This window comes from Electrona antarctica, assembly GCF_951216825.1.
Source record: "Electrona antarctica genome assembly, chromosome: 14".
Classification (NCBI taxonomy): Eukaryota; Metazoa; Chordata; class Actinopteri; order Myctophiformes; family Myctophidae; genus Electrona; species Electrona antarctica.
Window position 1 is genome coordinate 12872876 of NC_136795.1, and position 26041 is coordinate 12898916.

The 26041-nt window shown below is 45.2% G+C and overlaps 2 protein-coding genes across 5 annotated transcripts in view; one reads left to right on the forward strand and one right to left on the reverse strand.

Annotated features, from left to right (window-relative positions):
- iqck (IQ motif containing K) overlaps positions 1-135 on the forward strand; it is a 22425-nt gene extending 22290 nt beyond the window's left edge. The window contains exon 9 of the mRNA XM_079519818.1: positions 1-135. This exon is cut by the window's left edge and continues 938 nt beyond it. The gene's annotated coding sequence lies outside the window, so the exon portion shown is untranslated.
- A 2166-nt stretch (positions 136-2301) lies between these two features.
- On the reverse strand, positions 2302-22194 carry gprc5ba (G protein-coupled receptor, class C, group 5, member Ba). 4 transcript variants are annotated; one of them, XM_079519360.1, is made up of 4 exons: positions 21509-22194; positions 9122-10159; positions 7414-7532; positions 2302-6377 (listed from the first exon to the last, which is right to left on the reverse strand). In XM_079519360.1, the coding sequence occupies exons 2-4, from the start codon at positions 10155-10157 to the stop codon at positions 6333-6335; spliced, it is 1200 nt and encodes a 399-aa protein (XP_079375486.1). In that variant the 5' UTR covers positions 10158-10159; positions 21509-22194; the 3' UTR covers positions 2302-6332. The 4 variants fall into 4 exon arrangements, with proteins under 4 accessions (XP_079375486.1, XP_079375485.1, XP_079375487.1 ...); XM_079519359.1 differs by having other exon boundaries at positions 7414-7529; positions 9086-10159; XM_079519361.1 differs by having other exon boundaries at positions 7414-7529; positions 21509-22193.
- Between the last annotated feature and the right edge of the window lie 3847 nt (positions 22195-26041).

Genomic DNA, 26041 nt, shown 5'->3' on the forward strand with positions numbered 1-26041 from the left:
GACTCTTCTGAAGGCCCGCCCGGGCCGCCCATGCCATAAGAAGTATACTATACATCATTCAGTATATATCTTTCTACAGACAGTTGCTGTGTGTCATGCAGCAAATATGCTATTTGATTTGCAATACCTGCAGGAATCCTGAATAAAAGAAACTGCTGATGTTGACCACTGGACTTTTTTCCTCACTTAATGTCAACTTTAAGACTATGTATAGGTTGTAACTGTCCTCACTTGACGTCAATTACATTGAAGAGATAGAGTGCGTTCCTGGCCTGTGTCCAGCGGTTCATGGGCGTAACAAATCTATGAGGATACGTTTGACCTGCAACTCCTCGTCCTACAGTAGCCCAGTGACTGAGCACCGAGGTGCCCCACATGATGAAGGGCTTTCCTGACCGGTCCTGTCGGCGAAGCACTTGGCCGCCCAGCCAGCCGCAGCAAGGGTCATGTATCTCCCTCCGCAGGTACTTCAATGCCCACGGGGCACAGCTGCCAATAGGTTAGGTGATAAAACAGACCATCACATTTCATTCCAGAGATATCTGATAGTGCCAACAGCTCCCTAGAGTCTGGTAGCAGTGTGCCTGGATGAAACCGGATCACCCAGCCGAAGTGTGAAGAAGGCATTGGACTGGTAGGGAATACACGTACTGTAACTAGTGGTCTCTCTTAACCACTTTCAGTCTGGTGTCCCTACAGTTGGGTGCCACCGATATTGTCCCTTATCATTTGACCCATTTAGGCCTGACCTCAAAATTTTAAAAAATCCTTCTAAATCCTCCAGTTTTCTGAAATAAATATTTTCACGATTTTTCAAAAATAGCAGACCTACAAGCTCGTAGCGCGCCACTCGGTGGCGCGCTATGAGCTTGTAGATCTGCTATTTTTCAATAGCTAAATTATAACATAATGTTTAAAACACCAAAAGGGGTTCCCGCCCAAAATGGGTTAACTGTCCTTTTGCGCAGATCACGCAAACCTCAGCAAAAAGGAAAGGACAATATCGATGGCCTCCAACTGTATACTAATTGCTATAAAAAAAGCAGAAAACAGTCATTTGAACCACATTAGTAATGCTATACCTTATAGTTAAATCATAAGACATGACGTAATGAAAAAGACCACATGGAATTCAAAGTTAACTATAAACATGACACTTTTATTGAACGCTTTTGTTTCCTGAATTAGTTACAGATACAAGAGTTAAACCCTAATTCATTCTTTGTCGCACAACGGTGTGAAACTAAGTTATGGACTTACTGATTTCCAAGCCAAGTTGGCTTGGAAATCAGCCATTTTCGGGCAAGTGGCACCGCCGTGCGACTATGCATAATTGAGGCTTTAACTGTGGGGCTTTTTTTTTGTTTTGTTTTCTAATCAGGGGAAACAAATTCTAGACTGTACATTAGGCATGCTGCATCACTGCACAGTCAACAGCTGTGAAAACCAATATCACCTCCATCAGCTGGCCCAAGTGGAACAGTCCAGAGGCTAGACCTTTCAGGAGTGAACAGGTAAAGCTTCACTTATACTCTACACTACAGTGAGCAACATTGTTTCCCCAGTAGAGTGGCTGGGGAGGACTCGGCCTGTGATTGGCTGAAACAGGGTGAAGGGAGCGCTCATTTTTCCGTCCACCATGGCTTGCCAGCTCATAATGGCTTGCTCGGGTACAGATTGACTTGTGAGCCTGTACTGTCGTCGTGCGGTGAGGTAACAAAAACAAGCCATCTTCTTCCCCAAACATAGTGAGGAAAACAATATAGCCTACATCGCTGCTTGCGAACAAGAACTGATGCACTGTGACGCTTGAAAAACAGTTCTTGTAAACAAGCGACACGTAATACAGAATATAAATGAGGCTTAAAGCAGTAGTTCACCCCAAAAATTACTTATTTTCCATCAATTGAATGCCACAGACGAAAAACAGTCTAAGTCCACACTATTGATCCATAATGTATAAATGATAGATAAGGGTTCAGGACAACGAGGCCTTTTCGTGGAGGGGTCAGAATGAAATTTGGACTTACCGGTAGACTGTTTTTCGTCTGTGGTACTCAATTACACAACCCATGAAGTCTTGAATTCAGTTTTTGTCGCATTCATGAGACAATACCTCATCAAATTATTTAAAAACGAAAGAAATCGCCATGAATTCAAGGCTTCATGGGGTGTGTGATGAATATAAATGTTCATAAAAGTAATTCGTTGGGGGTGGATACTCCTTTAAGGATACGTGAAACTCAGAAAGGAGGGGTGTTTCATGGGCTACCCAGGGATGACAAGACTATACATATAGAATTGTTGTGCAAATCTCACCATAGTTTATTTCATTTTGATAAACACAGAGATATATCTCTCAGAAGTTGCCTCTCTATTCCCCCAGTGAGTCTTCAAACCAACAGAGGAAGTTAAAATTAGGTCCATTGATGATGTGACATCCATGATGTCCCTCCATTTTGGGACCTGTATTTTGTACCACCTCCACCATTTTTATTTTTTTATATATATAAATGTTTTTTTTTATTTTTTTGTCTCTCAAGAATATCAAGAACAAACTCTATTTTGTGTTTAGGAAAGCACAGACATAATTGTGTCATCTGATATACACGGAAAATATGATTGTTGCCACATGACCTTGACATAAATAGAATTAGTATGGAACAGTACGTCTGAGAAAGGTCTTACAAGTAGAAATGGTGATGAGCATGCACAGATAGGTAGTTGACAAGTGCAAAATCTACGACGTCACATCCTATTAATATTATTCTTTTTTCTTTTCTTTTTTGTACTCCACATTGAGTGAAAACAACACAATAATGAACCCCCTCCTCGCCCCTCAGCCCTGCAAGTTGAATCTCCAGTTGCTACTGGCCACCCAAAGGATGGAACAGAGCTCCAAGCAAGGATTCTCCTTGGCCCATAGTCTGACTCCAGGTCAGCCCAAACAGAGCCTGGCCCCATTGGACGAGCTCTTTTTTTTTTAGACCCGCACCAGTCCTAGGGTTAGACCTACTGGAACGGTACCATCCATTCCAGGGTCAACCCCGCGGGGGAAGGGCAGTGGGAGCGGGGCTGGGAGGGTGACCGGTATGACCACTGGCAGGGTCAAAGTTATTTGATTCCACCATTCCACCATGCTCTCTGTAATCACCTTATAATATCACAGACACAGTCATTATCTACTGAATGAAGTGCAAAACATTATTCATAGCAATAATTCATACTTCTGAGAAAAGTAGTAGGTTTGTTTCCCCCATGACGGTTACAGCAGTAAACCCATGTGTTTGACATCTCAGCCGCATGGTTACAGAGGGGACACGAAATCCCATCCCCATAAAAGACAATGGTATAATTCTGTTCAACGTTAATCCAAATAAAAATAAAAGCATATCTAGTATCTGAATAACATTTGAAAATACTAGTAAAAAAAAAAGACACCAGCAAGTGAAAAATAAAAGCATAATATATGACAATCCAGTTAAAAATCCCTCAAAGAATACAAAATAAAATACTTTGCAGTAGTCAGATGTCCAGTGGTTTTATATAACACCGGTGTCTAAACTTAATATACCAAAAACAAAAAACATAAACAGCCAAACAAATGCTATACAGCACAACTATGTACACACAGTAAAACCCTCAGGGTTTATTTCATTATAACGGCCGGGCTACACTGGGGACGGAACGGAACCGTACGCAGCTAGGTGGCTGCACCGACACTTCATCCGTCGAGTTCCGAATTTACTGTTTTTTCCCCTCTGAAGGCGAGGTGAAGGGCTGCATAATCCCCGCGGACACGCGGAAAAATAGAGCGCTTGCGTTGAGAAAAAAGATTCATGTGCGGAGCTTACGCACAACCTGCGCACCGCAGCCGCGTTCCATTGATTACAGTGGCAGCTATACCGTTGCGGAGTGGATTCCGGACCCAGTGTAGCCCAGGCCTAAGGGTGAAATGACCCAAATTGGTATGGGTATATTTGGGTTCATCTTTACACCCTCTAAACACTGAGGATTGAACTGCGCGGGTTCTTGGAGGAGAGAGGTGGTTTTGGGGGTAGAGGGCCTCGAAAACACGAAACCCCGGAGAAACCGAAGTCCTTCTTGGCACAGCAGGGACGTACAGGCTAGAGACGAGCTAACCATTACACCAAGACAATGGAGGCTTCGCCAGATGAAGAGGACGGTCACAAAGGACGGCACAGCCTCCTACGCGACCACACACATACATGTACACAACACACATACACGCGCGCGCACACACTGCAACAAAGAAACACAAACACACACACACACAGCATCATACAGACACACACTCGCACACACATACTCGCAGAAGCGGAAGGAGCCATTTTCTCACACACAATACAGGAGGCTGACTGAAGGGACTCAGAGGGACGTCACTGACTGTCATATCGACTATTCAAGCCCCCTCGTTCTGCTCTCCTCCGAGACTCTTGCCTATCTATTCTCTCCTCCTTGCTCTACCCATCCCCCCCTTTCCCGTCTCCTCCTTCAGTCCTCTGCACCAGCGTTCATTTGATCTCTCCCTCTTGTGCATCACACTGAAAATCTGATCTCTCTCTCTCTCTCTCTAAGGCTCTTGGATGTCTGCACAAAACGGTCACCTCTCTTTGTCTCTGTCTCAATATATACAATATAGGCATACTTAGTTGCGCGAGGGGTATCTCGAAAACGGATCTAGTTGTGAGCTTGTAGATCTGCTATTTGTGGCGCGTGACAACTGCACACGACTAAGACTAATCAGGCCTTCAATATACTGCATATTTAGTCACTCAGCAAAAAATGTACTTGATTTTGAATCAAAAATGTTGACTCACCGAGTCGCATTTTCAACAACTTCTCGTGCGACAAAATATAAACTAGGTTCATAATGGGATCTTGTGAGATTGAGGAAGAGGGGAAATGTACTGTAGCACCAGCCAACAGTCCTGGCTGTGAAGTGTATTCGTCGCGTTCCCACATGCGAAACAAAACAAAGGAGAGAAATACAACACGCGTATAAATATGCACACATACAACACAGATAGAGGGAATAAGTACAGTGGACCGTTTTCCCCCTGATATAAAGTGACAGTTTCTCCCGGCTGGCTTAGACTGGAGACACTGGAGATGAGCGAGAGAGCACACAAGTCTGACCTAGATTCATACGTTTGCTACCTCGCTGGCTGACTGACTGACGCCTTCTGCATCCAATCGGAATCTGCTCCATCCCATCGCAATCGGATGCCATTTAATTTAGCGCTGTGCCTCACCACCCCCTCTATTAAGGTGGTCATTTTTCTTGCTTTAATGTGTGGCCACATTGGAGTTTCATTCCATATTCCAGTGTCTGTGTTATACTGTATTTCGGGCACTGTCCATGCGGGTGATAGGATGAGGCGGTATGTGCTATTATTCACAGTACAGTAGATACACCTAGAAGCACACTAGAGACTGACAGAGAGAGAGAGAGAGAGAGATCCATGGAGCGAGGGCCAAGGAAGGAGGATGTGTTATGGGCCAGAGTTGAGGTGAAGGGCAATACATGCATGCACACACGTCACATGCATGCATGAGCGTGCACGCACACGCACTGTATTCTTTTGGATTGCTTAAACTGTACACTTCTTCTCATGTGCACATCTCTGAGGATTTTATTTATTTCAGTGCGAAGCTGGTGAGTGCACGTGCACGTGCACGTGCACCTACAGCATGGATGAATGGAGGACAATGCCACACGATTCTGTTGCAGCGCCAGCGGTGCGAGTCATAGCGTAACACGCACGCACGCACGCGCACACACACACACACACACACACACACACACACACACACACACACTGTCAGGAAGAGAGAACCAGAGACGGAGATAGAGGGAGGGAAATTAAGTGATACATTTCACAGTTTTCGAGGATGCTAACAGTGGTATACAGTCTCAGGGGAGCAAAATTCAAACAGAATAATACTTGAGTGTCAATATTTCCAAGAGCTACATCCGCTCATATATTGTTTTTCTTCTCGTCCAACCATCCTACAGAGATGTGTAGGCTACAGGAGATGTTTTAGAAGAACACTGGCCCTGTCCTCCATTTCTCCAGTCTCACACACACCCACACAGTAGTTGGCGTAGCTGATTGGCGCAGTCATGTGAGTGTGTAAGTCCTCAGTCTATACACAGAGACATGGGGTCCATGTTGAAGTCCATGTTCTTCCATGGCTGCCAGCCCCTGGACCACTTATACATCCTCAACCCTAACCCCCTTTTCTTTCTCCTCCTCCTCCTCCTCTTCTCATCCTTTCATCTTCATGATCTTCTCCCATCCTCTTCCTCACCACAGCTGCCGCCCCGTGTAGGTGGGTGGGGCAGAGGGTACCTGCAAGAGACAGAACACCATGAATCAGGTCCGTCACAATAGAAGCTTCTATCTACTTACTATATAGCAGTGGTTCTCAAAGTTGTTATATCAAGGACCCCCCATAACCTCCTGAGTTTATCAAGGACCCCCCATAACCTCCTGAGTTATCAAGGACCCCCCATAACCTCCTGAGTTTACCAAGGACCCCCCATAACCTCCTGAGTTTATCAAGGACCCCCCATAACCTCCTGAGTTTATCAAGGACCCCCCATAACCTCCTGAGTTTATCAAGGACCCCCCATAACCTCCTGAGTTTATCAAGGACCCCCCATAACCTCCTGAGTTTCAGACTGTTTGAAACCCCTTTGAAACCCCTTCAAATGGACCTGAAACCTGTGGGTCCCTGAACCCCACCTTGAGAACCACTGCTATACCGGTATATAGCATTCTTTTTACCCCTCCCACCTCCCAGAGTTCCCGCTCCGAAAGAGCCACAACCCTGGTATATCGTACCATTAGCAAAAGTATATACATATTCATAATGAAGCATAATAAAATATTAGAAATAATACACAAAAAGTATAAAAAATGGCTAGAATATGTGTTGTTTTTTAAGTCACCGATCAGTGGACACACACTTTTCTGGCAAAGTGATGATCTCTTATGCGGCGTATAGAGAATGTTACGCATATTCACAGAGAACGTTTACTAAACACTATTTGAGATCTCCGAGAATAGTGCCTAGAAACCGTTTTTGCTTAATGGTTTTATCGATATACATGCCCAGAATATTAACAGAATGTTGCCTCAGTCAGCATTCTGGTGGAGTGTCTACAGGCTTTATTTATAGTGTGGTGAATGGAAGGCGTTCACCTGCCCTGCACCAGCCAGAGTGCCCATCTATTCTAACACAATGGAGGACCTGACAGGAGGCAGGACACAACTGCATCACTCTCACTGAAGAGATAGCATCACAGCGTGCGTGCGTGTGCGTGTGCGTGTGCGTGCGCGTGCGCATGTGCGTGTGTACCTGTGACTGTGCTGATCTACTCACCGCGCCCCCGTTCAGAATCATGGTCATCTCAGTGGGCTGGTAGACGTTGCTGCGGAACGGAGCACTGGGCCTGGCGCCAGTGCTCCCGTTATGATGGCCTCCAGCGCTCCTCAAGCCTGCTGGCACAGGGGGCACATGGAGAGATGGACCCGACATTACTTTACTCATATTTGTCTCATTCAGCAGTGATTCTCAACCATTTGAATTTCAAGGACCCCCAGTGGCATATGCTGTTAGGCCACGGACCCCCATTGTATAAACTTGCTTAGGGCTGTGAATCTTCTGCTATCTCACGATTCGATTCTGATTCTTGGGGTCAGGATTCGATAAAAACTATTATTATTATTACTTTTTCAAATCAAAACGATTCTCGATTCAATTCTTGGGGTCACGATTCAATTAAACATCAGCTAGAGAATCGCTAAAGAATATATAATTATATAATACCAGAGAGGGCCGTGTATGAATTATTGGCTTTGATGGTATCTTAGATCAGGTGTAGTTGATGCAGAAACACAACATCATTGCCTTGATGCAAGTAATTAATTAACGTGTGTCAACAAGGGTCAGCTGGACAGTAGTCTCTCGGGATTGGCTGGACAGTGACACACACCTCAGCTGTGCTGAACTAAAGTGACTGGAGTCACTTGAATATGACTGAAGACCATAGACTGTAAAGCTGAAGACAGGATAATGTTTTCTGTCTGTCTGTCTGTCTGTCTGTCTGTCTGTCTGTCTGTCTGTCTGTCTGTCTGTCTGTCTGTCTGTCTGTCAGAGATTATTATTTATTATGTCGGTGCAGTGCTGACAAATGAGCATCTACAGGTGGCGTGTGTGCGTAGGTTACGTGTAGTACATAAACACCTTATAGTAAAAAGTCCTGTAACCAGTAACAAAAAAAGAAAATAAATTATGAATCGTTTTTTAATCGTTTATAATGAGAATCGCTAATTCGAATTTGGAATCCTTGAGCAGTTACAAACCCGTAACTCCTGTGGGCCCGAGCCCTGAGAAGGACCCCGTGTCCCACCCCCACCCCCACCCCCTAGTCGGGAAACTCCTCGTTGTGCAGTTGCTGTTATCTGACCATTGGTCAGCCTCAGCCCCATGCTTCTATTCTCAACCAGTCACATGCACAACTTCACTAATAGACTCTGTCCTGTTTAACTGGGGGTGTTTGCATTGCTCATTTGCTTGTTTGCAGCGATGTCTCACGCTACTGCTGCTGCCCTTCTAGGAACTGCTGCTCACCCTCCACCACTCCTGATCCCACCTGTTGTTTTGGATCTGCTTTCATGTACTATGGGGGATTCAGAAGGCCCTTATTTGGTTGGGTTAAATGTTAGTGTACTCAGAATGCCTATAAATACCTAATACCCAATACCTGCTGGAGCACAATGCAAACAAGCTTCGTCTTTTTTGTGATTAATCCCTCTTGGCACTTTTAATTGGTGATAATGTGCACTTAATTGTTGCCAACACAATATTCTATTCTATTAAAAGCCAAACTATATATTGCTCATTTTATATTCATTAAAGTATTTTCATTCAATTCTTGAGTTGTCCAGACTAAAATGATGTGTGAACACAGAAACACTTGCATGCATAATCATGTCACACAGAGCAAAATGTGTTAAAGCCGAATGTTGCTTGGTGTTGTTTCATTACTCACAATGGCCTACAATCTCCATGCCAGGCTGGAGCGTACCTGCAGTGTTCTCGTCGCTGTACCCGTAGCTCTGGTTCTCCACAAACTGCCTGTGAGAGAGAGGGATGTCCTCGTCAAAGCTGGTCTCCCTCATCCTCGTCGAGTTCTGGGAAGTGTCAAAGTAGTCGGGGGCGGTGGGCTGTGGCGGGGGTCTCATGCAGATGTGGGCCTCGGGCATAGCGTGGAAGAGCAGCAGCAGCCAGCCCTGGGCCACCAGGGCGATAGCCAGGGCCGGGTTATCCCAGTCGGGGGACCTCCCCAGCCAGTCGTTGCCATAGAGATAGAAGCCCACCCAGGCCACCCACAACAACAGCGACAACAAGCAGGTCACCAGCAGCCAGATGGCGTTGCAGCGCCACTGGCGTGTCTTCCCGCACAGTGCCAGGGTGGCGGCGGTCAGCGCAGCTAGCAAGAGCGCTAGCACGTAGCTGCAGGCTAAGGAGAAGTCCAGAGGCAGGTACTGGCAGGCGGGGCGTCCCTCTCGCAGCACGGTCAGAAGCAGCCACTCAGCGGCGATAATACCCTGCACAGCACTCAAGCCGAGCGCCAGGCCCGTGAGGGCACAACCGCCCGGACTCCGGCGCTCACGGCCCAACCTGCGCAGCCGAACACCCTGCACCAGCAGGCAAGAGAAGCAGACAGCGAAGAGGAGCCCCCAGAGAGCCCTGCGGAGCAGACATAGCGACGCGTCCTCCTCAATAAGGTAAGCAAAGCTCAGGCCAAACAGGCCCAGGATGCCCAGGAGAAGGAGGAGGATCGGCCCCACGCCGCTGCGCTTCTCCCCCTCGCTGATGTGGCGCACGCGGCACAGCAGGACAAGGACGAGCAAGACGGACGCCAGGGCCCCGCCGGCGGCCACCGACTCGACGGCAACCCCCCATATGGAGTCCAGATCACAGAGGAGGGTGTAGGGGCGCACCAGGCCCCAGCCACAGCCCCGGGGCAGCGCGTTGGGCGACTCCTCGGAGTCCTGGCCGCTGGCACGCTGGGACACCGTTGGCAGCAGCAGGAGAAGGACAGGGAGGAATCTGGCCATCTCTGAGGGAGTAAAAGAACAAAACAGAGAGAGGAGAGTGAGCACCGAGGATAAAGAATGGAAACAGGAAAAGATAAAGTGAGAGAAAAGAAAGAAAAGACAAAGAACAGAATGGGGGGAGGAGGGAGTTGTCCTGCTTTAGACTCTAGAGTTTGTTGCGCTGGCAGTTATTTCCACAGTGATCATCTGCCTCTGAGTAACAGACAATCTGCCATAGTTCTGTTTCAAACAATGAACAGCAGTTAAGAGAGGGTGAGTGACATAAGGCTCTTGCAAACAGTCTGTTGCGATTGCATGTCTTTAAAATGCATTAATCGAAGTGAATCAGACTGAAAACATTTCAGAGTATGTGTAAAATAGCTCGAACCAGTGCTGGTTATTTAGTTAGGACCCACGACAGTGGTGTTCGATACGAACTTAACCGGGATGTTGAAACCTCCAATGAAAAGCTCTATAATTTGCTTGGCCAGATATTCCATCCTATCCAACTGACTCAGGCCAAAGATATTAGAAGATATTCTGCCCCTTAAGTCTCTGACTGTAATCCTTTTATACTTTTTAGTTGTGTCATAATGACAATGCTATCCAATCGCATATGACGATGACACACGTGTACATCCCTATATGGGGTTTCCACATCAATCCGATGTCAGCATTGGATATTTCCATTATCTCCACATATGGGCCATAAATCATCATCATATGTGGAGATCCAAGTGACAGCCTTTTATCCCCATATATGGAGATCCATTTGAGAGCCTTCGCAACAGTATGCGTGCACAAGGTAATAGAAAATCCAAGGTTGTGTTCATTTAAAATGATCTGTATTCTAATACAAAGCATTCTGACTGTGTTCAAGGGGCATAGGCTGATTTATACTTAGCCGCATGCCAGTGTTGCACACTGAAATCAGCTGATCTACAAGCTCACAAGATGACACATTGTAAGCCTGTAGATCTATTGTTTTTCACAAGCAAAATATATATCAGGCTTTAAATGCTTAAACCCATCTATCTCTCGTTCTTTTTTCTATCTCTTGTCCTCCCTTATTCCTAGATTCCACATTCGTGTCAAGAAGGGATCGAACATTTGCTGCCAGGGCCACTGATCTAGAATGTGTTTCCCATAGAGCACATCTTAGCAAAGTCTATGCATCGACTTTTTAAACACGTCCAAAGCTGCTCTTCGCAATTTCCATCTTTGTTTCAGTCGTTGATTTGAATTGTCACTATTCTAACAGCTGTTCTAATATTCGATACAGTAACAGTATGTTGTTTAATTCAGTTACATTTTGTAACTTTCGTGTTGAAAGGTGATATTTAATCAAGTTTATTATGATTATGATAATAATAATTATTATTATTATAATTTTTTTGTAATTTAATTATTATATCATGTCCAGCAACGTTATTTTTTGCCGTGTTAGAAGTTGGAAAAGCAAGGTCTTATGCACACCTGATCAGCTCAGAGACGGGTGGCAGGGATCGTACTGTACAATAAAATAGAATAACCTGCACGCCGTCTACATTTACACCATCTTATTTAGGCAACGTTTCGGTCAGTAGAACCCCCTCGGGGAGGTCGCCAAATTACGCGAGACATGGCCAAAGCATTTCCGGGGGTCCCCAGCCAAAAACGACGAGAACCCCTGTTCTACAGGACAGCAGCAGAGAGCCTTTTTTAATTATTCAAAACAAGGTATAAGATTCATGATGTGAAACTGTACCGCCTACAGTACAGACAGAAAGGGATGCATGCATCATGGATATGTTTTATGACAAACTGCGATACACGGAAAGGAACTCAAGTGTACAAACAGCTTCACTCGCTATCGTCCATCTACCAGTCCCAAGATGCGAGACTATACATAATACAGTACACACACACATACACACACACACACACACACACACAAGCACAGTGCCTCACGTACACTTTTAAGTGAAGTGCCTATAGAGACACACTTGCAGCACAAAGAGTAGGAAGAAATCAATGCTGCATCAGTCTACCTGGCTTCACTTCACACACACACACACACACACACACACGCACACACAAACACACACACACACGCACACGCACACAGTTAATCAAACATCTGAGCCAGCCTCACCATCAACAACTGTCTGCCCTACACATCTCTGCACTGACCTTTCATACATTTTTCCAAGCTGCCTCACACACATTGTGCCGAGTCATCGTCATTACCCTTCAGAAAACACATACACATACAAACGTGTACACGGTGCGCGCTCGCACACATGCACGCCTCTATTTCTCCTTCACTGTAAAGTCCAGAGTTATTAATTCAACTTTGAAAGTGTGACCCTCACAGGTGCATTGTTTCAGTTAACCACTATGACCCACTGCAGTGAAACTAAGACAGTTACTTACTGTACTGTAACGTACTGTACTGTACAGCTTTTTTGCCCTCTCTTAATTTCTTTGCCAAAAATAGCCGATCTACAAGCTCACAATGTATCGCAACGTGATACATTGTGAATCGGCTATTTTTGGCGTATGTTCCCCCCAGAAAAGGGATGCTGGGGTTCAAGTCGTTATGTTAAATTGAGATTTTCTATGTATTATTCAAGCGTCTGTTTATTTCACACAGAGCTTCGACACACTGCGCTCACTTTAAGGCCATGGCTGAAATACCTTCCCCTGCCGTCTACAAATAGACTGCAATACAGTATTTACATACCACATAAAGGACACTGGATATCCTCAGAGCTAGATCCTCTTTCAGCGTCTTGCCAGAAAAACACAGTGCAACTGGCCAGACCGACAGGGGAGAGAGCTGGACTTAACTACACACCAGCCAAGGCTAAGGCTCACACACGCACGCACGCACGCACGCACGCACGCACACACGCACGCACGCACGCACGCACGCACGCACGCACGCACGCACGCACGCACGCACGCACGCACGCAACACACACACACACACACACACACACACACACACACACACTCCCTCCAGCACACAGTAGAACTGGGACAGTACAGAGTGGGGGACGATACAGACCTTGGAAAGTAGGTCCCATGGACACTTTTTTCCTTCTACATATGCGGATTATGAATGCTGCTCCCCTCACATCCCCCTCCCGTATATGATATTAGGTTTTATAATTAGTGAAACCACTACGATGTCATCATGGTATTCCCTGCAGTGTCTATGTCTATTAATTTGATTATTTTTATGCGAGTATTGAAAGAAAATGAAACATAACATACTGGGTGACAACAAGGGAATACGGAAAATATGTTTTGTTTTGTGTAGCATTCGTTTTCTGTTGACAAGGTTTGATCATAGGGGGAGCTGTGGGGAAAAAGCATGTCAACAATAGTTCCAGGTAGTGAGGTACCAGGAGGAACATCTATAAAAGTACAGGAAGTGAGGCGGCCGGCTTAAAAAACAAAAAACAAAACAAACATCCTGTCTAGTAGTGTCAAGTAATAGTATGTCATCAATGTGCTATATATATTATTTTTTCTTTTCATCGATGTGCTATATATATTCTTTTTTTCTTCTTTTCCCTCTGTGTGTTAAGCATGTGCAGCAGTTATATCTGGTTGGACCATATAATGTAACCCAATTCTGGTCTATTGTATTGCGCCTCTTGTGCAGATCCAAATAAAATAATTTGTGTGTGTGTGTGTGTGTGTGTGCGTGTGCGTGTGCGTGTGCGTGTGCGTGTGCGTGTGCGTGTGTGTGCGTGCGCGCGCGTGCGTGCGTGTGCTGTGCGTGCGTGCGTGTGCTGTGCGTCTCCCAACCTGAAAATGCATTTCTCTGTTTACTAAATAGCTGGAGAGACAGCAATGGCTACTATCAGAATATAGAGCTATTTAACACTTATTTTAACAAGAAAATAATAATCACTTACTACATCATTACGTTGCTAGCTAACCTGTATTGTTTAGACACAGATTAATCAGTTACATGGCAATACATGCAGTTATTAACAGCCACTCTAAATAGTGTTGCTGTCAATGTTTTACAAAAAACGTCATGAATGTTGGTCACAACACAACTGTATCCTGCACCTGCATCTAGTTTCTCATGAACAAATACGGCCACTAAAGTGGCTTTATCCTTATTGAACATCCTATTATTATGTTGTTATGAATCCATACTTCATTACCATACTTCAGTGATTGCGAACATCTACCTCGATCAAAGTAGGGCGATACATTTTCTCCCACTAAACCTTCTCTCTCACAAAGCACATGCGCAAGACTGCTATCTGCATAGTTTCTCTGTTGGCTTCTTCTAAAGCCTTTGATCTGTCTATCTTCATAGCCTATTTTTGCATTTTAAACATAGTGGTTGTTTGTGACTCGTTAATTATCATTATGCAAGCTGGTCTTTGAGGCCCCAAAGGGCATAACAACGGAACAAACATTGTGTGAGTGTCAGCGTGCGGGCATTTGTTTACAGCTATTGCATACTGTATTCTTCTGAGAACGAAACCCCTTTGAATCCCATCTTACGCATGATTTATATACAGTGTTGTACGACAGTGTTGCCTGCCAAGAATATGCGTTGAGTATAAATTAAGCATTACAACCCTCCCAACCCCTCCCCTCCCATAACTCAAATTCTCTTTCCTTTCTCCATACGAGCCTCGTTCTGTGACATTTTGTCATTTGTATTATGACCTTGTGATGCAGATGGTGTGTTATTATTGGGCTACATTAACATCAATCAGCCCATACAGACGGATGAGTCACCCAAAACTCTTAAATGCACGTACCTACATGCACATACACTAGCACACGCATATGCACACGCGCACGCACGCACACACACACACACACACACACACACACACACACACACACACACACCCTCTCACAAACACCCATAACACACGCACCCATCCGGTGCAAGCGCACGTTACATGTGCATTTGCAACAACGACATACTGTACAATTTGCCTCTCACACACTTGAGAAACCAGTTAGCTCCTAACGGCATGGTGTTTTCTGGCTAAAGCCCTGATAACCATGGTTACGCTGCAGCTCTGAATGACAGACAGGAGCAAAACACCCAGCGCACAGAGGAGGTGGGTGGGGGTGGGCTTTTGGAGGGGGGTCATTCACCCTCAAAGAGCCTTCTACATCACTCCATCTCCCCTTTTCACACATTTCACATTGACTGTGCTCTTGTCCTCTCTACCTCTCTGCCTCCTTCTTTGTCTCGTGTTTAGTGACATAAAGCCACACAGCAACAGACCAGTGCACACTAAACAGACGGGACGGGACGGGGTGGTCTGGGGTTCTAGGGAGGAGAAGGAAGGACGGAGAGAGACAAGACAGGACCTTTGTCATATACTCATATAGACTGTTACCACATTAACTCGTTCACTAACTTCCTTCTTCCACACAGCACCCTTATATGAACAAATTAACAATATGATTATATGAAGTGTACATTAAACTTACGGTATATTTTACATTTGAAGATTTGGCTGTGCTCTCACTCGCCCACTGAGTGATTGTGTGTGTGTGTGTGTGTGTGTGTGTCAGTCAGTCAGTCAGTCAGTCAGTCAGTCAGTCAGTCAGTCACTCAGTCACTCACTCACTCACTCACTCACTCACTCACTCACTCACTCACTCACTCACTCACTCACTCACTCTTCTGTCACAGATCATGGGGTCCTGACCGGCTGGTAAACTGAAGGTTGAAGAATGTACACAATGTACTGTCAGTGACCACACACACACACATACTGTAGATGCGCACACAGAAAATCAAGACATGCATGCACAGAATTGCAGTCAAGACAAATCTCTCTCTCTCACCATTTCTTTCTCTCTCACACACACATGCATGCATGCATGCAAACACGCAGGCACGGTTGCATGCACGTACTCACACACGCATGCAACACACACACGCAACACACACATCAGTCTCTCATCCTCTCCTCTCCTATTAATATTATGAGTCATGTGAAGAGACAGAGCCCCAAGCCTTCCTTTCCCTATAGCAGAGCGGAGGATGCTGCCGTCTTATCCCCCCCCCATCCCATTTAAATCATCCCCTATTCATTTAGATTGGGATCTCCATCCGGTGCTGGAGTAGTGGTCTCATGTCACCGCTATGTTTGAAGATGTGCTGTGAAAGATGTGTCTCACATCCTCATCCTCCCACATCCTCCCTTTCACCAAGTACCTAATCGCAAGAAATCCCTCTCTTTCTGCACACCACCCTTTCTATTCCAATTTGGCTCTTTCGTTTTCTTCTCTCCCACCTGTTCTTTCTGTTACCCCACATGGCCGCATCCCTCTCTGTACCCCAACTCTCACTCACTCTCTTTTTTTCTTACGAGCTTTCCTTTGCCACTCCTTGTGTCCCCTCATCACTTTTCCTCTCTCTCTCTCTCTCTCTCTCTCTCTCTCTATGTGTGAGTCTTATGTAACTAGGGAAAGAGCCATCCTCTGCCAGTGTTGCTGCATGGCTGCATGGCTGCATGGCTGTATGTCTGCATCCGCCTGTCAGTGTCAGGGAGTCTTCTGGTGCCTCAGACATCCATCTTACAGTAAGCCTGATGCTGGATGTGACGCATTGTCAACTTGTAGATCGGCTATTTTCGACACCGCCGTACGACGGAGTATAAATTACTGTAAGCATTAGCACTGTACACTGTGCCACCACACATACATTTATTCATAAAGCATGTCACATACAGTATGCACTATGCACGCACACACACACACACACATGCACACACACTGGCACAATGCCCATTTATGCCGGATCCATTTGCATACAAATATAACATGCTGTCTTGTGGCATGTATTATGCATGCGTGCAAAGGCGCAGTGTTTTTACACAATGCCTGAATGTGGCATACGTACTAATAACATAACGCTGATTTCCATGACGGTGACAGAAAACAGATAACGTACTAATGTGAGCACAGTTCTGAACCATTCAAATCTGCTTCAGAATGGATGGACAGAGCCGGTGAATCATCTAACAAGCCCTCCTGTACAATTACCATCCACTATAATTATCAGACATAGTGCACAACCAGATGCTGTGTGTAATTAGCATAACCATAATTGGGCGGATGATTGCGTTTTGACTTCTCTCCCTTCCATCTTCTTTCTTTCACCTATCACTCCATTCAGACAGCTGGAACAATAACTGTGTGTGTGTGTGTGTGTGTGTGTGTGTGTGTGTGTGTGTGTGTGTGTGTGTGTGTGTGTGTGTGTGTGTGTGTGTGTGTGTGTGTGTGTGTGTGTGTGTGTGTGTGTGTGTGTGTGTGTGTGTGTGTGTGTGTGTGTGTGTGTCCAGCAACACAATAATCCAGATGCAGCAGCTAGCATGTTATTTCTGGGGCCAAGCAGGGACTGAGTGTCCTGACATCTGCCAGCTGATGATGATGATGATGCCATTCAGAACTACAGCCCTTTATCACACACGTCCTACTCCTCCACAGTTTGTAACAGCAGTGGGGTTTGTATCAGATATCTTTTGGATAGCATGGCAGGCACCAGTCTTGTGGAATTAGTTTTGTTTGTTTGAAGATTTTTAAAAGTTTTTGCCCACATCTAATGACATGCCTACAATAGGGATGCCAGGTTGAAAGTGGATAAATGTACACTAAGATACTTATGGAATTTCTCTATACTGCCAATTAATGTGTCTGGAGGTACTACCTCAATGCTGTGCTGTGCTTTACTTTGCATTACAAACACATCTGTGTTGCTAATTGAGTCAGCAGAAGTGATTAACTATGCTTATAAATAGTAGGCATGTCAAACAGGAGGTATCTTCTGTTACCTCCACCTCCAAGCTGTTTTGAGCATTTCCTATTCTCTGACAATAATTGGCTAGAAGTAAACTTCCAGAGACAGAGTTTGTCCTGAGGCAAGGTTCATGGAGGAAGAGGGGAATGGTGTGGGTCACAGGACCAACGTTGAGGACGAGAATCTCCTGAGGGCTTAAATCTCTCTCTCTCCTCGTTTCCTCTTCTGAAGAGCTGCTTGGCAGGCAAACCTCCACACTCCATCACTGTCACTCTGAAGCCTTATACTTTGTCGTGCGACATTGTCGCACACCGAAATTAACTTGTAGACCTGCTATTTTGGCGCATGACATCGTCATATGACGGAAATTCTTAATATAAATGTGCCATTATCTGCAGCAACGTACAAACAGTGAGCAACTCCAGTCGTCATTGTCTTGCTGAGGGACATCCAGCCACAACATGGCTGTTGCATTGATCAACGCCATGAACTTGAATCAAAGCCACTCTTCTTCACATTATTGAGGGGCTCTAGCCCCTCCTATATACAGGTTTAATGTTTGTTTTTCCTTAAACAAACATTAAAAACGGCATTGACATGGACAGAGTTTAATGTTTGTTTTGTCCATGTTTGTTTTGTCTGATAATTACGTCATAAAAGATGTATATATAGCGCCCCTCACTTCACACTGTGATTTTATTAATAACATCTTGCAGGCTTGATGCTCCTCATAGAGAGGAGACAAAAAGAGAAGAGAAGAGAACTAGAACTGCACTCTGTCGAGTGCCTACTTGCACACAAGTAGGCCATAAATGGCCTACTAGTGCGCAAGCAGAGCGCGCAAGTACAAACTGTCAAATCTCAGCTTCTCTGTGAAAGAACGTTTGAAATATTGAATTATTAGGTTTAGCTTATATGTAATTTGTAAGTTGATTAGCGGTATAATGTGGTTACTTTGCGTATGCCCCGTTTGATGCGTATGTATCGTAGCAGCATATGACGTCAGGGTATAACTGGTATAACTAGCTCTCAATGATGACATAATAAAGATGTGGATTAAAGGACCCAATGCCAGGGTGTAATTGGTTTTCGATGGTGACGTAATGACGATATGTTTTAGTGTCGGGAGGATTAAAGGTAATGCCCCTATGTATACATGTATGTAATCTGACACCACTGCCATATCAAGCACAAGTAGTCATTACGTCATACGCTGGCACGGCGCATATGCATCAAACGGCGACATACGCATCGAAGCACTGGACGAAAACTATTACTTGCGCAAGTAATGAGCAAACAACATCGTGAGACCATGAGAGATGAAGGATGAGGAAATATCGAATCGGTCAGTGGCACCAATGCGAGGGTTGAAACGAGACAGGTGAAGAGGAATGAGACTTTTTTTTAAAGAGACTCCCCCCCTTGGGTGTCTGCACGGAGAGATCGGCAGTGGAGTTATTCCCCTCAGTCTCCTCCTAATTAGGCCTCATTACCATGCGGCTGGGCTCGCAGCGTGACCGTATGCTAATTGACTTGGCAATTAACAGTGCCACCCCTCCCCTCCTCCCTGGTCTCGCTCTCGTGCCCCCCCCATTCCTGCATCGGAGGCGGAGATCAGTGGGATTAGAAGACACACACGTCAAGAAACCAGGGCCATACACATCCTAGTGTCAGGTGTTCCATTTATGTGGTGATATCAAGGTGGTTCATCCATTATGGATGAAGATGGGGGGGATATATTATCAGAAATATAAGATGATAAGCACCTGAAGATATATAATGTAGCACTGGGTCTGGTGAGACAAGGTACATAGCAGCAGGATGTGCGGGGGAAGCTCGCAACCTGGAACGAAGCCTTGTCTGCTATGTGTCATGAGTTCACTTCTGCCTGGAGTGTAATGTGTGTGTGTGTGTGTGTGTGTGTGTGTGTGTGTGTGTGTGTGTGTGTGTGTGTGTGTGTGTGTGTGTGTGTGTGGAGGGTACACCTGTGCACAAATACAAGGGGAAGCAGGGAAGTTCCCATGAAACCATGCATGCTGTTCAGTGTTCACACACACGATTCTCACGCTAGGTTGTGTCAGGTGTACATGTTTAATAAAGAGGTCATGGTCTCTCTCTCTCTCTCTCTCACACACACACACACACACACACACGATTATCCAAACAAGATACATATGGTGGGAGCGCCATGGAGAGTCCCAAGAGAAAAGCAACCATCTCAACGTAACATAAAAACACAGTGTGGGAAAATAAAGCAGCACCTCCGCTCTACTGAATATTGATTCATGGTTGAACACAGAGTGGTCTAAAATAGGCCCTGGGGAGCGATCTGACCAGAAACACATACGCACTCTAACTATCACGAGCCCATTTGCTGTGTCAGGTCTCATTCCATCCCAATCTTCACGTCTCGCAGGTGGAGCGTTAATATCCAACCTCTTACCGGTTCTGAAGATACAGTGTCCTGACTCCTGTCTCCTGATAGATCTTGGATGAACATGGGTGGCCAGAGATAGTCTGCTGGAGGGATGAATCCCCTATAAGGGACACCCATGAGTTTAGCTGACCTATAGGGTCCAATTTTAAGCAAAATACCTGTTTAGAGAGAATGGGAATGTTCTTCTCTGGCAGATCCCCCACCACTCTTTTAACAATACTGTACGACTATAGGGTCCACAGGGGATTCCAGAAGAGAGTTTGTTTTAGGGACTAGCAGCAAGACCATTGTTATAAGGCTGTGTGTGTGTGTGTGTGTGTGTGTGTGTGTGTGTGTGTGTGTGTGTGTGTGTGTGTGTGTGTGTGTGTGTGTGTGTGTGTGTGTGTGTGTGTGTGTGTGTGTGTGAGTTGTGGGAAAGAAGGGTGGGATGGGGGAGGTTCTCAGTTCCTAAAATAAAGAATAACATCTAACCTCATGTGTCTGCAATAAAGAGTGGGAGGGGAGGGTCCCCCTGAATGACACTGTAAAAACATGCAAGTGTTCTGACTCTTCTGGGTCCAGATTTGCCACAAAATGGAGTAGTAGCAGTTCAAATTACCCATACATTTTTCATCAGCCTGAATAAATAAAGTGGCATGGGAAAAAAGCCCACAATGTTCAATCCACAAAGGCTATCTGGGCAGGTTGTTTTATTTTTTGTATTTTTTTGTTAAATGCCAAAGCTGCCTCTAAGGTCGAGGTGCGACGCGTTATGCCACCTTACATTTCCCCAACAACATGATACAGATACAGTATCCTTACTAGCCTACCAGCGTGCCCTTTTTGGCATCAGCAAATGCCAGGCCTCCGAGCGAACGAGCTTACATTACAAAATGTATGCACCTGGCTATAGGCTACTGTATAGTCGTGCATCAACATCGCGTTTTTTCTCACAATAATGCCAACGGTGCAACTTCCACCCCACTGGTTTGACGATGATGATCGAGCCCTGAAATAGCCCGCCTGGTTCCATCGTAAGCAGAGGTGATGAATTCACAGCAATAAAAGCGCGTTTAAATATAGCATGCACATGAATCTTGCCAGCTGACCAATGACTCTCCTCTATGAATCGATAAGCCTAAGCTACTAAGTGGAATCTGTACCTACCTTGAGCGACGTAAACAAATCCAATGGGGAGCGACTGGGGGGATGCACGTGCACGCTATTATTATAGAAGGCTAAGGAAAAATGTCACATTTCGGAATGAACCCCATCGGACGGGGGTTCACTCTCCATCCACGTCCCCCACCGCGGTGGACCAGTGCGATGTTTCCTCCCGCTCCAGGTTGCAAAGAGGAACGCTCACTCAGTCGTTATGTCCTCTTGAATAGAATATGCATCAATAACCCACCAATTACTGTCTGCTTGCAACGATTCGACAAGTCGAACGGCGAGATGGGTTGGTTGGGGGTTTGTGGAATTGGTCTGTTAGTGTTAGCAGAGACCGCTTTCTGTCGTTTTTCATAAATCCTTTGTTCAGTGGTGCGTTTCCCCCAAAACCGAACCTCGATCCGCTGTCATTAATAAATGATCCTTTTATAAAACAAATGAATAAAACACGTGAACCGTGGCGTCGAAATCCACCGCTCGTTCGCAACCCGCGTGCGCTGGAAGAATGTGTAACTGCTGTGGAGCCTATAGTATAGCCTGTGCTGGTTGTTGCGCCGTTATTCCGCTGTGCTGTGAGTCCAGCTCGACACTACTAGCTGCTCTCAACTGACTGCATCAGCCGCGGATGGATGACAACACGCGCTCCGCACACACACACACACACGCGCGTAATGATAATCCCTCTCTCTCTCTCTCTCCGCTCGGCTACTATAACGTGACAGCTCCCCAGAGAGCCACCGACCGCAATGTCCACTGACTGTCCACAATAATGTGATGATGTCCCTTTCTGCTTGGTCCCCTCGGACTGTCTGTGGCTGTGCGCCAATATGGTGTACATGTACAGTGAAAGGAATACGATCGTTTTTAGGCCTATAAATTGCTTTATAGCCCAGACCTGCAGGTCACCCCCAAATCTATTGTCACAGCCTGAGCCCACAGGCACGTGGATAAGCCTCGTCCCACGGGAACGGATCTATACGCCCACCTACGATATATACGCACTATTTGGAGGCTCCAAAGTGACTCCTGTGCTCATTTACAGTTGCTGGCACGGATCACAGAGTCAGAGAGAAGCTGAGGCCTGACCACACGTCCTCAGCAGCTGTTCCGTTCCATTACATGGGACTGGGAAGGCGTGTTTTGTGTGATATAAGTGAGTGTGTGGACTGGAGGTCCCGCCCAGCGGTGAACGGTGTTTTGTAGCAGTGCTTCCCCTACAGCAGCCCCTGAAGTTGTTTTTCGGATTGGGACATCGACTCACGTTGGCGTACGCAAGGAGATGGGAGAACATGGTCACCACTCACCAGCCCACTGAGCCCAGTGCCCACGAATAGTCACGATAGTTCTTCTGTTCTATGTCCCCAATCACTGCGACGTGCCGTGCGTAATATTCTAGGGCAGGCCATCATAAATCAGTATTGCCTATTGATGATTTATGATTGTTGCCTGCCTTTTAGAATATTTTATTACGCACGCAGTGATTGTGGAAAAATATACCTGTGTTGTCTGCAAATTTATGGCAACATTACATTTTTTTGTTTTGTTTTGTTTTTTTGTGAGATGCATGCATGCAGGACACAATGAGGGCCCTGTGGCACACACACACACACACACACACACACACACACACACACACACCAAACTGATCTACAAGCTAACAATCAGTTTATTTTTGGCAAGCCTACTATGGCTACTAGTATTGGTGTATAAATTAGGCTTAAGGAGGCGTGTCATATAGGGGGGATGGCAGCTGAAGGTTGAACACTAAGCTGACAGCTGCAGGCTGGGTGAGTGAGTGGCAGCATGATGGAATGACAGCTCCAATGAAAGTTCACCTCCTGCAACTGAAAGACAACAGTCAACACTGTGGTCTTTAGCATGGCTATCACCAACAATCAATATACCTGTATCATCATCATCATCATCATCATCATCATCAATCAATCAATCAATCTTTATTTCAGACCCAGGAGGATCCATATCACAAACAATACAATATAACAGTAAATACAAAAATAAAATAAATAAAAAGGTACATATATGCACATATCCCACACTGTTCAGTTTCTGACATACAGACATGTGCGCCAGTGGTTCCATAGTCTAGATGAGAACCTGAGTGAACTGCGTGTAGGGTTCCCCATCATCTTCCCCATCATCATCGTTTGGCTGTCTTCACAGCAAATTGTGTTCTTAGAGCCACTGAAACACTATAGTTGAACTGATTTACAAGGCCCCCTCCTGTTTTTGCTCGACAATCTATCCATAAAAAATAGAAAACAAGCTCACAGCGTGGCGTGTTGCAAGCCGCTGTGAGCTTGTAGATCTGCTATTTTCGCGGAATGTAAGCTCCAGAATGGGGACGCTATGGTTCAAGTGGTTAATGATTGTACTAGCCATCACAACTGGGACCCAAAACCACCATGAGCTGATGAGCATATCAACATTGTTGGATAAGGAGGCTTCAACAGTAGGCTACCCTACCTCCTGTTCCTGAAAGTTGTGTAATTTCTCTGATAGGAGTTGAGTAAGTGAAGGCCTGCATGTGGCAACGTGCTGCTGAAGAGGAGCCCATATGGTGCCGTGTTGACCATTAGTCCCCCTGAGACACACTGTCTGCCTTGTAAACTGCTATCATAAGTGGAAATAATACAAAAACTTTGACTGTGGTCCTGGAAACTATCAAGTCAATCTACCACTGATGAGCCAAATGCAGAAGCTTCTTTCAAACAGCTCTAGGTCAAGATGTATACGTGCCCAATTAACTCAGCTATATATAACATAACTGGGCACCTCTTGACTTGACACATTATTATGTCCTTATGTATTTGTGTATTTTATATCTGTGATCCTGCGATGGGGCTGAGATAACATAGGCATAACATAGGCATGGTAACATACGGTAGGCATGGCAAGGTTAGTTTAATAATGGCACATTTCAACAAAGCAATTCAAAGTTGCTTGACTCTGAGGAATATGCTTTTTGAAATGTGAGTCTGTCACTCTTTGCAACACACATGCAGACTTGAGTGCTCCAGTCTTCGGTAACCTATTTGAAATGTCCGGGTTTGCAATTCAAAATTCTTTAAAAAAAACATTCAAAGCAAGTGCAAACAAAACACAATACATACAATTAAAATAAAACAAAAACAAAAGGCAGTGGCAAACAGAAATGTATTCAGAGAGATGTACAGTAGCAGTTGCAGACCTGCAGTTTTCTGGGAGTTTGTTCCAGATATACAGTATGTAGAACATAAAAACTCTGCTTCTACACGTTTATTTCTGACTCAGGGTAGAGAAAGCAGACCTGTCCCAGACGACCTGAGACCTGAGAGGGATAGTTCATGGTAGAGTAGAGTCAGTAGACAACTGGCCTGGCATTTCTAAAGGGAGACAGCTAGGGTTCTGTGGATCACCACTCATTGACTATAATTACAGACAGGAAGCAGGGCTATGTTTGGCTCGGTGAGTTTTGGTTTGAATGGGAAGAGTGCTTGTTTAAATGACTTTTTGTGTGTTATGTTTTTTTCTATAGACAAAATCTGTCTCTTTACTATTATTCGTCATTATAACACTTAATGCACAAGGAAAAGTGTGATGAAACATGTCATCCGTACCATCTGGGGGCAATATCATATAGTCATGTTTGGGAAGGTACATACTGCCCTAGTGCTAGAAAATATGTGATAGCATTGCAGCAGTGGTAGCTTTATGTGTGTTATCACTCCATTCATAACTCAATACCAAAACACACTTTTCAAAATTATAGAACCGAATGAGGCAATCCACTTCAAACTGATGGGAATTACTGCAAACAGTTGCAACTAGTTAGCAAATCATTGGTGTGTGGACTCACTGGACTGGCCTTTTCACAACAGCCCTGCCAGGAAATGAGAAAGGATTGACTTGGAACTCCATTTTTAAGGGTAGGCGGTCTTTTGCAGTGGCGAGTCACTTCATGGATGAATTTCTGATAACTTTTGCAGTAAAAGTAAAACCTCTGAGTCTGACCATCCATTTCATGAAGGGAACATCTTAAAGATATGAAGAAACAATGTCACATCTTGTCGTCCCCCCGATAAAAAGTAAGACCAAAATGACATGAATTTAGTGAATAAGTGAATGGCACAGAAAAGTAAACTTTTTGTTATCTCCGCCTATTTAAGGCCTTATAGAAAAGGCTGCTGATTCACAATAGAACCAAATATTTGCGTTCTGATTGTTCTGGGATGTAGGGACCTGTAGACAATCTGTGCAAGTATGATGTAAAAAAAACAAACAGCAGGTAGAAAATGAGGATTTACTTGGAACTCCCTCTTTCAGAATAGGCTTTTTGTTTTTAGTTTTTTGTCTCCACCAGGCCGAAGGCATGGGGAGAGAGTATGTTTTGCACTCCGTCCGTCCGTCCGTCCGTGTGTCCGTCCGTCCGTCCGTCTGTGAACAGCTAATCTCCGGCACACACACTCCCTGGATGCCAATGATGAACCTCTGCCCCAAAATCTCCAGAGCGGCCTGTTATAGCGCCACCAG